Here is a 17,895-nt window from a genome sequence, read left to right on the forward strand (position 1 = left end):
AACTTTCTGTTTATTCTCCTCCATTGATGTTGCCTGGCCTGCTGAGTTCTTCGAACATTTTGCGTGCATTGGCCAAGGTTGTTTGGGTTTTATCTATATGCCATTATGAATCTGACTTCAAAATCCGACATCCTCTGAGCCTCAAAAACCTGCTGGAACCTTGTTTGGCTCTGCCTCTCGATCCCCGAACAAATGGTAAAACTCTACAGCCTATGGAGGAAATCATATTTGAAGAATGCTGCAGGAATGCAAACAACAAAAGTGCAAATCAGACTGCTTCTCTAGACAGGTTATGGATCACCACCAAATGTTACGATGTTTGGAGAACACAATTTAAGATTACCCGTGAGAACACATTGTATTAACTGTAAAAATATTCATTAGCCTGGAAGTACAGTGTATACATTCGATTGTACACACTGACATTACAGCTGAATCACTGTTTTGCTGTTTGATGCCTTCTACATACCTAGATCAACCATCAACAATCGTCCAAGAGCGGTGTAGAAGGTAGTCCGACATCGCATGTCACTCAAGTTTGACTGATTATTGATGCCCAGGAAGGAGAAGTGCTCGCTCTATCAATTTGAGGTGCAACAGAAGATCATTATTCACACATTCTGGGAATCAATGACACACAATACAACACAAAGGAAGATAGCCTGACATGTTTGAAAACACTTGCCATAACACCAATGTCATTAACAATGAATATATTCAACTAAACATGTTTACAGGTGAATGAAGGCCAAGGAGAAATGGAGAGAACAAAATGAAATATATGAAGTACTTACTGTGTGATTGTTCAGCATGAATTGAACAGCGGTGAGCTTTACTAGCTTCCTCACGCTGCTATAAGTAAATACAGAGTCAAGGATATAAACTACTCACAGCATCATTCAAAACTTTGACTGGAATGGAAGGGGACCGAGCACAAGAGAAAATGGACAAAGTAACCACAGATCAAAGTTGCTGGTGAACGCAGCAGGCCAGGCAGCATCTCTAGGAAGAGGTACAGTCTGTACAGATTCAGCATTTTCCGTCTTTACTTCAGACTTCCACTGACTAGGTCTTTTTCCCTCTTGACTTCTGTAACAAGTTAATGCTTGATTTTGCTCAGTCTGTTAAAAAATAGCTTTCAACTGGCAGGAAAACAAGAAACTGGAAATGAGAAATAAACACAGAAAACAGTGACCAGACCGGGCAGCACCAGTGAAGGGGGAAACTGAGTTAGTGTTTGAAATCCACACTTCAGTCTGCTTCAGAATTAGAATCAGGGTTATCATCAATGACAAACAATATGTCATGAAATATGTTGTCTCATCCATTGGGGGGTGTTCTGAACTCCGAGCAGATACAGCAGTTTGACTTTTTAATTGGTTTCTAAATTCACAGGACACTGACAAGGTGGTTCTGAGCAACTTTACATTTGATCAGAAATAGGAACTCTGTCAATTCATCTATCGCCACTAATTAATGGCCAATACGAGAACCAGATTCAATTATCACTGACATATGACATGATGTTTGTTGTTTCATGGTAGTGGTATGGCATAAAAATCTATAAATTCCAATAATAAATATACAGTGCATATATATTTATGGGCCATTCAGAAATCCAAGCAGCTATTCCTAAATTTGAGCATGGGTCTTCTGGCTCCTCAAAGTACACTGCGGCAAATCAGAGATAAGTGATTTTTAAAATTGCAGGTACTCCATTGGTCTATTTTATTTGATGCTAATCACTTCCCTTGGAGTTACATTTGGTCATTAAGTCCCTTATTACCAGTGTTAAACACCAACTACTTGTCTTTCCTCTAACTAATCTTAGCTTCCAGTTGTCACTCTTCTGAAGAAAAGATTTATAAAGTACATTGTGGCCTGCCGTGGACTTCCATCCTTTCTGAACTTTGGACCAACTGAGGTTGCACCAAGATAACTTCCAGAATTATGCTACTGCTCTCCTCAAACAAGCCTCGTGGTTTCCTTTAGAAACATCTGTTCCTGTAGTTTGGAAGATTTTGATCAAAGGATATCCAATGGAGAGATCGTTCAGGAGCTGTAGTGTCTTTGAGGTGATTGGCTCACATCTTCCCCAGTATTTAAGGTTGGTGATTCTGTATGGCGATCAACAAATAGATAAGTAGTTAACAAACATTACACTCCAGCTGGCATTGAATTCCTAGTGAAAACTTTCCAGTTTAATTAACAGAAGTAAATTTTAGAATCATATTAAGTAAACGGAGAAAGAAACATACATTCAGCACCAAAGAAGTTAACACGTTTATTTCATATTCTGATGCAGATTTTAGATTTGGATTGCCACACAGCAACATGAGGTTGTTGCTTGGTGTGCTTAAGCAGAATATTTAACCGAAGTTCAATACTGGAGGTGCTGAGCTGAACCCTTCCCAAGCAGGTTGCCACAGTTCTTCTCACGTGAGCAATATATATTTTCAGTACAAATCATTTAGTCCTTTTCTGTGATGGAAGTGAAGTTCAGTGTTACTTTTCATTAGGCACTATTAACTTTCCCCAAACATTAGTGAAAAAGCACTTTGAAGTAAAACAAATAAGACCACCCTTAGCCCCAGCTCCTGGTTTAAAAGTGAAGACAGCTGCCTGCTAACATGCTCACCCACCTAAGCTGGAGATCGGTACTGTTAAGAAATACCCAATTACCATTTCATGGTATTTTATTTTTATTCTATAAAGTAACATTAAGGATGTAATATTATTCTAAGGAAGGTTAACCATACAATGCAAAGCTATAATGGAGCGCAAGTTCATCTGGTGTTCAAAAACAGACTAATTGCACTCAGATCCCTTTGATTCCAAACAAGCCCACCAGCTCAAAATCATCCCATAAATTCTGAATGCAGACTTGTACTTTAAATTGCAATGGCGCTGGATCCAAAATTTGGCTAAAGGATTTAGTCATTTACATAACAGAATTAAGAACAGCCACTGCCCAAATCTTTAGAAAATATTTTTGAAAATTAATCTTAATAATGAATGACAAATCAGATTGCAAACAGAAAAGCCTTTTCCTATTCATTAGAGCAATTCATCAAGTTTCACATAAAATGCTGGGGGATCTCAGCAAGTCAGGCAGCATCCAACAGTCAACATTTCAGGCTGAGACCCTTCATTGGGACTGGAAAGGAAGGCAACAGAAGCTGTAATAAGATGGGGGTAGGGGAAGGAGTACAAACTGGCAGGTGATAGGTGAGACCAGGTGAGGGGGAAAGTGGCTGGCTGGGGGAAGGGGAAGTGAGAAGCTGGGAAGAGATAAACGGAAGTGGTAAAGGGTTGAAGAACACGGAATCTGATAGGAAAGGACAGTGAACTATGGGAGAAAGGGAAGGAGGAGGGGTACTAGAGAAAGTGGTGGGCAGGTGAGGAGAAAGGGTAAAAAGGAACAAGAATGGGGAATGGAATAGAATAAGAGACTTGCTGAGTTCCTCTAGCATTTTCTGTGCGATGTTCCGGATTCTCCTGAATCTCTTGTGTTTATCATCAAGGTTTAATTGGCCTCTAGAACTCAGAATCACACAGCATCTTTAGCTGATGGGTCTATGAAAGGTCACAACCAACTCATGTTCTGTAAATATAGTACACACAGGCCAATTCAGAGAATGCCAACAAATCTGAGCTCAAAAAGGAAAAATAACATTTAGAATGGCAAAACCAAATATCTGAAGCAACACACACAAAATTCTGGAGGAACTCAGCAATCGACGTTTCGGGCCAAGACCCTTTTACAGGACTGGAAAGGAAAGGGGAAGATGTCAGAATAAGTACGTGGAGGGAGGGAAAGGAGTACAAGCTGCCACGTATCTGAATTCTGCTTTTGCTTAAGTGTAATGAAATGATCTCTATGGTGAAACCACTGTCCATCCCCTTATCCATGGCATGAACAACAGTTGTACAAATGTCATCAATTCCATTTTTCGCACAGACTCACATTTTTCCAATGAAAACACTCAAGACCATTGTCTCGTCGTTCAGTCCCAGGACCTCAGACAGCCTGCGATACAACTGCCATAGAAGAAAGGGAGAGTTATTAGATGCTAGAAATATGAACCAGCGGGATATTGGCCAACGTAGTACTGAGTGGGGAAACACTCGAGTCAAACTGAACACAGCAAAGTGCTGCAAATAGCAACGGGATGAATGATCAGTTAATTAGTTTTAGTGATATTAATTCCGGGGTAAATATTGGCTAGGATACTGTGAGAAACCTCGCTTTCCTTCTCAGAGTGCTTAAGAATTTATTGCATTTACTTGAGCAGTCAGGACCCTGGTTTTAGCATTTGTTATAAAATGTTTCATTATAAGAACTCCCATATTCCAATTTTCAGACCAGTTAAGACAACTTTCCCAGTCTTTGAAATGAGACCTAGCCCTGTTATCTGGTTCAGAGGTGAGATGTCTGTGCTTGATGCAAGTTGCTGGCTGAAGTGGAGTAACGTACTGAGGCTATGCTTCTGTGACAAGCCGCCTCAGTGGAAGGCTAAAACAAGCCACACTGGTCAGGAACATTCTACCTATTAAGCAAAATAACAGACAAAATCACCATCATAAGGCAAAATAGAACATAGAAACCTCAGCTCAGTTCAGGCCCATCGGACCACAATGCTGTGCCAAACTTTTAACCTGCTCTAAGATTAATCTAACCCTTCTCTTCTCCATAGCCCCATTTTTCTATCATCCATGTGCCAATCTGAAAATGGGGGCGCTGCCCACTTTGGCACCCCCCAGTGTGGTTGGTCAGCCCAAGTGGGCCACTTTTACACTCTCCTTCTGCCAGGGTTGCTTGGATTCAGAGCAGTTGGACTCCATGCTTCGATTTTACCTCCTACTCCCCCCCTCCCCCCAGTTCCTACACGGGACAGTTATTTGATGTACAACATTAGCTGTGCATTCAATAATGGACACTACGAATATACTTGTAACTGGGGTGTAGCTGATCCCCAGCAGCACAGCTGCACCACAAGGCTCTACTCACTTCAGAATGAGGCTAAGCATTGCTCCAATGCCATATTGCTGATGACACCACCGTTGTTGGCTGAATCAAAGGTGGTGATGAATCAGCATATAGGAGTGAGATTGAAATTCTGGCTGAGTGGTGCCAGAACAATAACCTCTTACTCAATGCCAGGAAGATCAAGGAACTGATTATTGACTTCAGTAGGAGGAAACCAGAGGTTCATGAGCCAGTCCTCATCAGAGGATCAAAGGAGGAAAGCGGTAGCAACTTTAAATTCTTTGGTGTTATTATTTCAGAGTACCTGTCCTGGGCCCAGCACCCAAATGCAATTACAATGAAAACATAGCAGTGTCCCTACTTCCGTAAGAGTTTGCGAATATTCACCATGACATCTAAAACTTTTATAGACGTGCGGTGGAAAGTATATTGGCCAGTTGCATTGCAGCCTGGTATGGAAACACCAATGCCCTTGAATGGAAAATCCTACAAAGTACTGAATACGGCCCAGTCCATCATGGGTAAAGTACTCCCACCACTGAGCACATCTACATGGGAGTGTTGTCACAGGAAAACAGCATCCATCAACAGGAAGCCCCACCATGCAGGTAATCCTTTCTTCTCACTGCTGCCACCAGGAAGGTGCTGCAGGAGCCTCCAGACTTACACCACCAGGTTCAGGATCTGTTATTACCCCTCAACTATGAGGCCCTTGAACCAGAGGGATAACTTTACTTGCCTCATCAGTGAACTGTTCCCACAACCTTATGGACTCACTTCCAAATACTCTCGATATTTATTGCATACTTATTTATTTATTATCTTTTCTTGTTTGTAGGGTTGTTCACCGAACCTAGAGGTTAGGTTCCAAATGTTTCGTCACTAGTCGAGGTGACATAATCATTGTGCAACTGAGTGCTGTTTTTGCCAAGTGCTCGCGTTTATATCCATCCGACTCATTGTTCAGATTGGCTGGCTGCTAGTCTCCACTGGCCCATATCTGATAAGCAGGGAGTAGCCAACCCGAGCTGCAAATCTTCTCTTTCAGTTTTTTCTTTTGTATTTGAACAGCCTGTTGTCTTTTGCACACTGGTTGTTTGTGCATTCTGTTGGGTGTGGTCTTTCATTGATCCTACGATGGTTCTTGGATTTACTGTATGCCCACAAGAAAATGAATCTCAGGGTCGTATATGGTGATGTATATGTACTTTGATATTAAATTTACTTTGTACTTTGTTAAGAATCTAAATCAAAGGTTTAGGGAAATAACCTTAAAGCAGTTGAGTCCAGATAATTCTAACCTGTAACACATAAGAGGGCTCTAGTCTCTGCCACATTTCTTACAGGCCAAGGATTCTCTTAAAAACATCAGAATTAAATTGCACTTCCTTCTTATTACTGTAATAAAGTAGCCATGGAGTGTAGGTTCTTGGTTTTCTGCTGCTGTAGCCCAACCACTTCAGGGTTCAACATGCTATGTATTCAGAGATGCTCTTCTGCACACCACTGCTGTAACCTGTAGTTATATGAATTACTATCACCTGCCTGTCAGTTGTCCGACTTCTCTCATTAACAAGGCACTTTTACACATACAACTGCCACTCACTGGATATTCATTGCTTTTTTGCACCATTCTCTGTAAGCTCTGAAGACTACTGTGGTTGAAAATCGCAAGGTATGTGCTGTTTCTGAGATAATCAAACCATCCCATCTAGCACCATGAATCATTCCACGGTCAAAGTCACTTAGAGTCACATTTCTTCCCCATTCTGATGTTTGGTCTGAAGAACAACTGAACCCCTTGACCACGTCTGCATGCTTTTATGCATTGAGCTGCTGTCACATGAGTTGATTAGGGTGTACAGGTATACCTAATACAGTGGCCACTGGGTACATATCATAATGGTATGCAGTGCTGAACTGCTGCTAGTGTTCACAGGTGGATGTTAAAAAAATTAGTAGTAATCTGCAGAGAACCAGGAAGCTTTCTTGGTGCCCCAGTCAACATTGACCCCACAACCAAAGTCACTAACAACAATGGTAAATGGTCGCAAGCTTCATGAGCTGTTTTGGAACCACACTAAGATCAAAGTGGCTGATGCATAAGTAACTGAACTCGAGAAGGTTTCATTGGTCAGGCAATTTCGAGAAGTAATTAATGCATGATCTGTATACAAGGTTTTCTGGAAAAGTATGAAATGATACACTTTGGAAGGTAAGTGGTAAGTTGAAGGCAGAGTACTAGGTTAATGGCAGGATTCTCAGCAGTGTGAAGGAAGACAGAGATTTTGAGGTCCATGTCGATAGATCCCTCAAAGTTGCTGCACACGTTGATAGGGTTGTTAAAAAAGTGTATGGTGTGTTGATCTGCAATTGAGTTCAAGAGCTGTGTGGTTATGTGGCAGCTCTATAAAGCTATAAGACTACACTTGCACCTCAGTTCTGGTCGTCTCATCATAGGAAGGATGTGGAGGCTTCAGAGTGGCTGCAGAGGAGACTTACCAGGATGCTGCCTGGATTAGAGAGCACGTCTTATCAGGATAGGTTAAATGACCAAAGGAGGATGAGAAGTGGCTTTATAAGTGGTGTACAAGATGATAAGAGGCATAGATAGAGTGGATAGCCAGTTCGTTTTTCTGAAGGGGGCATAATTTTAAGATAATTGGAGGTAAGTATAGGGAGAACTTCAGAGGTAGGTTTTTTTTAAAAGACAGAGAGTGGTAGGTGCATGGAACATGCTGCCAGGGGGTGATGGTACAGGCAGATACACTAGGAACATTGAAAAGTTTTAAATAGGCACATGGATAAAGTGGAGGGCTACATGCAGGGGAAGGGTTAGATTGACCTTGAAGGTCGGCAGAACATCATGGACCAAAGGACCAGTACTGAAAGGTACTGTTCTGTTCAACAAACACTAAATGCTGGAGGAACTCAGCAGGTCAGGTAGCATCTATGGAAAATTGTTTTGGGCTGAGATCTCAACTATATTCTTTTCCATAGATGCTGCCTGGCCTGCTGAGTTCCTCCAGCATTTTGTGTGTGTCACTTGGATTTCCAGCATCTGCAGATTTTTTTTTCTTTGTACTGTTCTGTTCCTTTCTCATACATATTGTTCAAAGGATGTAATATCATTGGCAAAGGGAGCAATTATTGTAGTTTCTCAAACAGAAAGGCTTGTTAATAATATCAAGGCTTTAACCACCCTTATACTATAGCTAGTGTCACTGCCTCCTGTAAAAGGTATCAGACGTAGTAAAGAGAGACAATGTAATTTCAGCCTTGTTTACCTTAGATGATTTTTGGACCTGATCTCCAATATAAATCTTCCGGAACTGTTCAAAGAAGCTGAGCATGGCCAATTCCAACTTCTCATTGCCAGCCTGGGCCAGGCGAGAATCAGTCAAGTTCATCAGCTGCAGAACTCTAAAAGAACCATAAAGATAACCATAAACAGAACTACATATCTCCAATGCACACTGCCTTCAGCACCTGTGAGCTAGTGCAAGTGTTCCCAACCTTTTGAATGCAATGGACTCCTACCATTAACCAAGGGGTCAGTTGACCTCACTTTGGGAACCCCTGTTCTGGAGAGGTGCACTGAAGAGCTCATTTATCAATCAATTAAGATGATTTTATTGCCTTAAGCACTTAAACAATATTAAATAACCCAGAAGGTTTAAGCAAGCCTCAGCCAAGATAGAATTTACAAATAAGCCATGAACTGTCAATATCTAATTCTCCAAGTGCTTCTTGGGGAAAAACTTGCCACTCTTCCTGACCTGGTCAGTAGGAGATACCTGACTGACAGCAATCTGAAATGGAGGAGCAAGCTGTTCAGCCACATCATAACCGTTACCATAATATAAAGAAACATTAAATTAGGCCAGTTTACCTGGCATTGATTGAGTCACCAAATTTGCATGGGACAAACTTGTTCCAAGTCCCTCTTGCAAAGTCTGGGAAATGCTTCCTACAGCACATAGGCTGTAAAACAGACTAATCAAGCAACAGGTTAGCTGTATTCACAAAACTAGACCCCAGACAGCTCCTCCGCCACAAATGCACCAGGACAGGTGACAAGGGACACCTGTGAATGCTGGGCCGTCCCAGGTCGATGGGACCCGGGATCAGATGTCCATGTGAGCAGGAGGCAGTCATGATAAAGGGTTTCAGCCCAAAATGTTGGTTGTTTATTCCCTTCCATAGATGCTAACTGATTTACTGACTTTCTCCAGCATTCTGAGTTTGTCACATAAATACTGTGTCCACAAGAAGCAGCAGGACATCGTACTGGGAGTTGTACACTTTCTACAAAGTGTATCAGGAAAATGAAATACTTTCCAGACTCTGGTAAGTGGAACTCCAACAGTCAAGTGTCCACTTCTGTGCCTACTACTTCTGTACTGGGTCTTGGAGCCACAGTTAGAATAGCCTCTGCAAGTAATTGCAATGCACTTGTGTCGATGATATATACTGTAACCATCCTGCAACGGTGATGCAGAAACTGAATATTTAAGGTGATGAGTATGATAACATTGAAAGAATCACTTCACTGGAAAATACCAAACAATTGAGTTAGTAACATAGCAAAGCAGCACAGTAATGTAGCGGTTAGCATAACAGTATTACAGCACGAGCAATCTAAGTTCTTTAAGGACTCCTTGCTGTCTGTATAGAGTGTGCACATTCTCCCCAAGATGATGTGGGTTTCCTCCAGGTGCTCCACTTTTCTCCCACGTACAGGTAGGAGGGTTAATTTGATCACATGGGTGTAGATGGGCGCCGCGGTGGCGTAGACATTATCACAGTTCAAGGTGTTAGAGTTCAGAGTTCCAATCTGACATCTTCTGTAAAGAGTCCGTACAACCTCCACTTGGAATGCATCAGTTTTCTCTAGGTCCTCTAGTTTCTTCTCACAGCCCAATATGTACCAGTTAATCAGTCATTGTAAATAGTCCTGTGATTAGGCTAGGGCTAAACTGGGGATTTCTGGGCAGCGCTATGGAATAGGCCCTTCTGGTCCTTCAAGCCACGCCGCCCAGCAACCCCCAACAGCCCCAATTTTAAACCTCATCCAATCACAAGACAATTTACAATGACCAATTAACCTACCTGGTACATCTTTGGACTCCACGGGGAAGTGATACAAACTCCTTTTCAAGGACGCCGTGATTGAAGTCTGAACTCTGATCCCAAGCTGTAATAGTGGCTCTACTCTACCGTGGCGCCCAAGCAGCCTTGCAAACAGGCAGCCTAGGTGGTAGACAAGATCGACAACAAAGAACTCACCTGCAGACCAGCTCCCCATCCATTGAATCCTGCTCATCTGTGCTAGCAAAGGAAACTCGCCCCCCAATCACTGCCCCAATGATGTACACCAGCCACGTCAATCGACCTGGAAAATGATCAAGGTAGTAAGATTACAGCTGCAGCTTGTTCAAAATGCAGCCGGAAGAATCTCAACCAAAAAAAAAGAAAATCTAAGCACATTTCACTGGCTTTGGCATCATTACACTGGCTATGTCCTTTAAGATCAATTTAAGAACATTCTTCATTGTATACAAGGTCTGAAAAATCTAGCTCCTCCATTTAGTTTGGAGTGTCCATCTACTTACATCCCTAATCATAATCTTAGATCCACAAATACTCGATCGCTTAGTGTTCCTATCGCCAAGCATATAAGAACTGGTGATGTGGTCTTTTGCTCTGGAATACTTCACTGACAGATTCGCCAGGTTAGTACTGTGGAATGTTTCAAAACACTTCTAAAAACCTATTTTTAAAAAAATTGGCCTACTTATAGGATTACTTAATGCCTGTTGATATTGCTTACATTTATATAATTTGGTATATTCAATTACATTTTGTTCTATGTCTTTACTTATGGATTTTACTTTGGTCTCGTATTTTTATTATATTGATTTATGTAAAGCACTTTGAGCTGCATTTAAATGTATGAAAGGTGCTATATAAAGTTATTATTATTTAGAATGGAGTGTATTCATATTTTGAAAGTTAAGAGAAAACATTATCCAAAAGCAAAGTGCATGCCGGCCAGCCTAAAGATGAATCTAGCAGCACACTATTACTTTCCACTTCTCCCTTACCTTCCTGTACAGCGACGTCCATAGCGCTAGCATTTGCACTCTGCAGTAATTCCTGGTAGGTTTGAGCTGACTGATCAAAGAGCTGGACCAACAGAGCACAGGTCTTCTCGTATTCACAGCGGCCAATAGTTGAGAGCTGGTCCAGCTGCTGCTGGACAAGTCCAGTGTCATCTAGTGGGTCTTCCAACCCGTCCCTATGGGCAAAACCACAGTCACACAACACTCACACCAGGCCCTCACTTCCACAGTTATGCTTTCCCCTCCAAACATTCAATTCCAAAACTACATCAAGTTTAAACACCATGTTGCCAATAAGTATTTTCATTACTTGTTGATTTGAGCTTTGCCTGGAATAGAGTAACTGGGTAAACACTGCGAACAATACCTTAGAATGATGTGAATGGATTCTAGCCTGGATGTGACGTAGGCTTTGGTGACCTCGGGTGTATACGTCTCCAACATGTGTGGCTCAGTGGCTTTGACGTATGGAACTGAGGCAGCCAGGCGTTGCCACAAGCTCAACAGGTAGTGTACACTGTTTGGGGCAAACTCCCAGTGCTACTCAAAAATAAAGAAATCACAATGACTTAGACTCAGATTTATTTATCACATGTGCATCAAAACAGAAAGTGAAATGCGCTGCTTGTGTTAACAACTAACGTGCCATGGTAGAATGGTGGTTAACTCGACGCTATTACAGCTCAGTGATGAAATAGCGTCAAGCCATTATGAGTTTGTACTTCTTCATTGTGGAATACATGGATTTTGTCCCACAGTCCAAGAATTTACTATTGTAGGTTAATCGGCCAATGTAAATTGTCCTGTGATTAGGTTGGGGTTATATTGGGGTTTGCCGGTGGCACACCTCGAAGGACTGGAAGGGCTTTGCCACACCGCACCGCTAAATAAATAAATAAATAAACACATCCTAAGTTTATGCTGGGGGCAGTCCACCAACACAGCATGGTCACAATGTTCACAGCAGAACAATAGACAGCAGCAGCAGCAACAACAATAAAACAAGCAGCACAAACCTCCTTTCCACCCACCCACTCACACACACAGACAGGTCTCCAACCCCAGGACAGGCTGCCTCCAGCCTTGGACTTTCAGACATTGGGACATCAGGCCTCCAACTTTGGACTTTGCCGATCAGTTGCCCGACCTTCAGGCCTTGACTTCAGTGCTTGCACAGACAATGAGACATGAACTTCATGAAGCTCAAGCTCCCTTTGTATCTTTCAGGTAGTTGCATCCTGCATTCAATTCTTAGTGACAACCTCATGGACGGCCAGATCTGACTCAGTCCTTGTTTAGAGAACAAGGTTGCCAAAGGCAATACAAGTGTATCCATACATTGCATCTAACCTAAACATAAGACAATAACTTTCATTTTAATTTAATGTTTTCACTAGCACTCCAATGCAATGTCTTTAGCTCAACTTTCAACCAATTTGATACCATATCTTTCATACATCATCTGCAGAATGGAACTCAAAAGTTTATCAAATAACGCAAGTACAAATAAATTCAAGCATCACACCATTAACAACTTGATCATACCGTCAACCTAAGTAATGCTGCTGCTAGCCCTAGATTTGGGAACAGCTTCATTCCAACTGTGATAAGACTGCTGAACGGATCCTGACCCGGATCTGGGCTGTACCCTCCAAATATCCGGACCTGCCTGTCGGTTTTTTTGCACTACCTTACTTCCCATTTTTCTATTTTCTATTTACGATTTATCATTTAAATTTTAAATATTTACTAATTTGAACTATTTTTAATATTTAATATTTGTAATCCAGGGAGTGTGAAGCACAGAATCAAATATTGCTGTGATGATTGTATGTTCTAGTACCAATTGTTTGGCGACAATAAAGTATAAAGTAGTTCACGTACAATACTGGCTTTTAGAACACAGAACACACTACAGCACAGTATAGCCTTTCAGCCAATGATGTTGTGCCAACCTTTTAACCTACTCTAAGACCAATCTAACCCTTCCCTTCTACATTGTCCTCCATCTTTTTATCATCCATGTGCCTAAGAATTTTGCTAATGCCCCTAACGCATCTGTCTCTATGATCACCCCAGCAGGGCATTCCACGCACTCACCACTCTCTGTGTAAAAACCATCCCTCTAAAATCCTCTCTACAACTTCCTCCAAATTATACCCATTTATATTAGCCAGTTCCGCCCTGGGAAAAGTCTCTGGCCATCCACTTGATCTATGACCTTAAATCTATTCAATATACGTAATTGATTTACTTGTTCATTTATTATGTTTTATTTTATTTTTTTTTCTCTCTCTGCTAGATTATGTATTACTGCTGCTAAATTAACAAATTTCACGTCACATGCCGGTGATAATAAAACCTGATTCTGATGCCTCTTATCATCTTCAAGTCACCTCTCATCTTCCTTCGCTCCAAAGGAAAAGGCTCTGGCTCTCTCAAACTACCCTTTCAAGACATGCTCACTAATCCAAAGCAATATCCTGGTAAATCTCTTCTACACCCTCTCTAAAGCTTCTACATACTTCTTATAATGAGGTGGCGAGAACCGAACACATTCTCCAAGTGTGATCGAACCAGTCCACTTTGTAGACTTGCATGTTGTGGATGTTCTCAGTTCAAAGGTCATGGAACTGGAACTGATCACGATTATGTCCTGGAAACGAACACAATATTCCAAATGTGATCTAACCAGTCTAACTTTGTAGACTTGCAGACTGTGGAATGTCATCAGTTGAAATGTCATGTAGTTACAGAGCACCAAAACATCAAAACACATGCCAAATACAGATGGATCTCTCCTAAGGTATTAACATCCACAGGAAGCTCATGCACCCAACCTATTTCCACTGTTAGTTCTCTATACTACACAGGAAATATATTTTGATAAATGTCTCCAGAGAAGTAGCTGTTACTGTACCTGAAGGCTAGTCACTGTGAAATTGGCCACTAGGCGGATGACCTCAGGGTAGTTTTCCACTTTCACCAGCTCTCCCAGTTGATAATTACTCTTTAGTCGAGCTAGTAACCTGCAGAACTCATGGTAATTGTTCGGGTCGGATAAGCTCTGCAAAAGGAGCAGCTGTTTCACGTATACATGACATTGCCAGTCACAGATACAGAACACTGTACACAAATCGATTAAGATGTAGGAACAGAATGAGGCCAGTCACAGATACAGAACACTGTACACAAATCGATTAAGATGTAGGAACAGAATGAGGCCAGTCACAGATACAGAACACTGTACACAAATCGATTAAGATGTAGGAACAGAATGAGGCCAGTCGTCCCATTGAGCCCATGCCACCATTCGATTGTGGCTGATTTATCTTCCCTCTCAACACCATACTCCTGCCTTCTCCCTGTAACCTTTGAAGCCCTTACTAATCAAGAACCTATCAACCTCCACTTTAAATATACCCAATGACTTGGCCTCCAGAAACCAACACAATGAAGATTATAAGACATAGCCATAAGACCGTAAGAGATAGACTGTTTTATATTCAGCAGTATCCATATATGTGGTAACTGCTATTACAATGACCTAAAGCCGAACAAGCCCACACTTATTTCAATAATAATTCTTAATTGAGGAAGCCAGTCACTCAATGTACGAGTCGCTTAGAGCTCTGTTCACTTGCATATATATTCTCCCAAATCTTGCTGGCACTGCTTTTTCAAACTAGTCTTCTGTTTCATAGCATTGTGAGGCTCTTTGTTGGTTGGAGTTGACCATGGATGTTACATCCCAGATGTCAACATGATATACAAGCCAGGACAGTGCAATATGAAGAGCAAGCTATTGCCCATCTAGCAGATTCCCCCTCTCTATGCAGCCGATGAATCCAAAGGAACGGCAGAGACTGATACAGTCTCACAGCATCAACAGGACAGCATTGCCCAAGATGTTGAATTATCTGGTGTAGAACAATGCAAGCTAATAGGTTACTTTTAGTGGAGTTAGGGTTAAGAGATGCATGCACGTCTATGATTTAGGCCTAGCGGTTAGATACTTGCTAGAATTTTGCAGTCCAGGGATAGTAAGTAATGTTGGGTCATGGCAGACACATTATTGTGAAAAAAAAGTAAAATTACCTACTTGCTAAATTTGAAATCAGCCAAATACTGAAAAGCCTAGATAAAGTGGAGAGGATGTTTCCTATGATGGGGGAGTCTAGGACCAGAGGGCACAGTCTCATAACAGAGGAATGTCCCTTTAGAACAGAGATGAAAAGGAAATTCTTTAGTCAGAGAGTAATGAATCTGTGGAATTCATTGCCACAGACGGCTGAGCAGGCCAAATCATTGAGTATATTAAAGCGGAGGGTGCTAGGTTCTAGATTAGTAAAGGCATCAAAGCTTACGGGAGAGGGCAAAAGAATGGGGCTGGGAGGAGAGGAGAAGATGGCGGCGCGACACAGCACACAGCGGCCACTCCGGTGATGACTATCTGTTATCTGTCAAGTAGGGTGGAGGCAGACGTGAGAGCACAGAAGAACATCTGGTGAAACTGCTGTAATGCCTATTTTGCTGCTGCTGCTACTGTGTGATCCAGAATCTCCAGAGGGGAAGGTCCCGAGTCCTTGGCTTTGCTTGTTGCTCGGTGGCTGGGGCAGGGTCGAAGCGCTCGGCAGAGATGGTGCTTGGTGTCGGCGGGCTGGTCGGAGGCTCAAAGTTTTCGGATGGACTCAGAGTCGGCTGTGGTCGGGTGCTTCCAGGGTGCTGCATCAGCAAGTTCGCGGCGCTGGAGGTTCATGGCAGGGAGAGTTTCTCCTTTCTACCGTCTGCGTGAGATGATGGGGCTATCAGGACTTGAGACTTTTTCTTACTGTGCCCATGGTCTGCTCTTTATCAAATTACAGTATTGCTTTGCACTGTTGTTAGTTTTAATCTTGGTCTGTTCTGTGTTTCTGTGATATCATACTGGAGGAACATTGTATCATTTCTTAATGCATGCATTTCCAAATGACAATAAACGAGGACTGAGTGTCCTCATAATCCAATCTAATCTAAAAATTCTATTACTGACTTCTTCCTCTTATTTTGGTTGTATTTTTTTTGTTTTTATTTCAGGGTTTCAACATCTGTGATATCTTTTCCCCCAGTATCAGACACTATTAGGAGAGAAATGTGACACCAAAGTAATTAATCTGAACTAAACAGGTATGTCCCACTCGGCCCTCTTTTATTTTTGAGGGCTTCCGTCTCCCAGATGTAAAAACCCAGAATTGTTTCTTCCCTTCCATTTCAGTGAAAGTAGAGATTGTGCTAAGAGCTTTGCCCATACCGGCAGCCAACCACAGCTCTTTCAATTATATTTTCTTTCTTCTTAATGTACCCCACTATTCATGCTCTCAAGTGGCCAAAATGCAACTCACAATGTATCCTGAACATAGTATACATCATAAATAGGCTCTTGGGATTCCAGACTTAATAAGAAAATTCACTGTGCTGTTTCTACTCCCGCACCTGTACTGTAAAGAAATTATCAATCAACTGTTTATCACCTGTGGGTTTTCCAGCACCCTCTTCACACCATCCACTAAGTGAGACAGGAACTTTGCCCGCTCTGCATTGTTAAACAGTGATCTCCGGACTGAAGCGATCTGTACTAAACAAGATAAGACCTGCAAGAAAGAAAAGCAATCGTCAGAAATCAAAGCTTCAATGTGTACTTTTACTCAGTCACCTGGATGCTTTTAGACTCCTCATACCTCAGGCAGCATTCAATCTGCAGGGGGAGAGGAGAATAACAGAAATAGTTGGAAACATTCACTGTTTGATAAAATGATTTTGAAATGGAGTGGTTGTAAAATGAAGAAAATTTGTTATCATTGGTAGATGGATAATACAGATTTAAAAATCTGGTAAACACAAAGCAGCTCCACCTGTAATTCTCAACACAAAAAACTTGTATTTAAAAAGGAGAGCAACACACATCAAAGTTGCCGGTGAATGCAGCAGGCCAGGCAGCATCTGTAGGAAGAGGTACAGTCGACGTTTCAGGCCGAGACCCTTTGTCAGGACTAACTGAAGGAAAAGTGAGGGATTGTGTTTAAAAAGGAGATTTTTTTTTTAAAGAAGTGTTGGGGAAGTGCTGAACCATTAAGAGTTCAACGACAGCACAGACATAACGACCTGTGGCATGAGTCCACGTGCAGGGTTCAGAGGTGGGATTTCCAGTGCTGCACTGGAGGTTCATTTTCCAAGCCCTGCACTGCAACGTTCCCAGATGGTACAAGTACCAGCACGGACTCCTGAGGCTCGCCAACACACAAGGTCACCTTGGCACTGAATTGTGTTCCTTCAGGTGAATTAACTGCTTCACAACAATGTAATGCTAACAACATCTTTCACTTTTGACCAGAGTGAAAATGATGGCATGTGCGGGGTCCGCTGGGAAGGAACTCATTCAAATTTAGATGAGCACTATTTTAATAAATAAAATATATATCCTTACAGAAGATTATTAACACATAATCTTTTACAGGGATATTGATCAATTAGGAAAGAATTTAACACGAGGATCTGCAGATGCTGGAAATTCTGAGCATCATACACAAAATGCCAGAGGAACTCAGCAGGTCAGGCGGCATCTATGGAAATAAATAAACAGTTGACATGTCAGGCCAAGACCCTTCATCAGGACTGGAAAGGAAGCGGGCGGGGGGGCATGAAGCCAGAATAAGAAAGTGGGGGGAAAGAGGAGGAGTACAAGCTGGCAGATGATAGGTGAGATCAGGTGATGGGTGAAAGTGGGTGGGGATGTGCTGGATA

General features: G+C 42.0%; 1 protein-coding gene across 1 annotated transcript in view; it reads right to left on the minus strand.

Annotated features, from left to right (window-relative positions):
• xpo7 (exportin 7) overlaps nucleotides 1-17,895 on the minus strand; it is a 182,787-nt gene that overhangs the window by 55,771 nt on the left and 109,121 nt on the right. The window contains exons 9-18 of the mRNA XM_063057234.1: nucleotides 16,626-16,745; nucleotides 14,036-14,182; nucleotides 11,483-11,655; nucleotides 11,098-11,291; nucleotides 10,280-10,385; nucleotides 8,278-8,413; nucleotides 3,968-4,041; nucleotides 2,037-2,117; nucleotides 795-858; nucleotides 470-578 (exon numbers count right to left, since the gene is read on the minus strand). Coding sequence (XP_062913304.1) covers nucleotides 470-578; nucleotides 795-858; nucleotides 2,037-2,117; nucleotides 3,968-4,041; nucleotides 8,278-8,413; nucleotides 10,280-10,385; nucleotides 11,098-11,291; nucleotides 11,483-11,655; nucleotides 14,036-14,182; nucleotides 16,626-16,745 — 1,204 coding nt within the window. The remainder of the gene's footprint in view (nucleotides 1-469; nucleotides 579-794; nucleotides 859-2,036; nucleotides 2,118-3,967; nucleotides 4,042-8,277; nucleotides 8,414-10,279; nucleotides 10,386-11,097; nucleotides 11,292-11,482; nucleotides 11,656-14,035; nucleotides 14,183-16,625; nucleotides 16,746-17,895) is intronic.

This window comes from Mobula hypostoma, chromosome 8, assembly GCF_963921235.1.
Source record: "Mobula hypostoma chromosome 8, sMobHyp1.1, whole genome shotgun sequence".
NCBI classification, from domain to species: Eukaryota; Metazoa; Chordata; class Chondrichthyes; order Myliobatiformes; family Myliobatidae; genus Mobula; species Mobula hypostoma.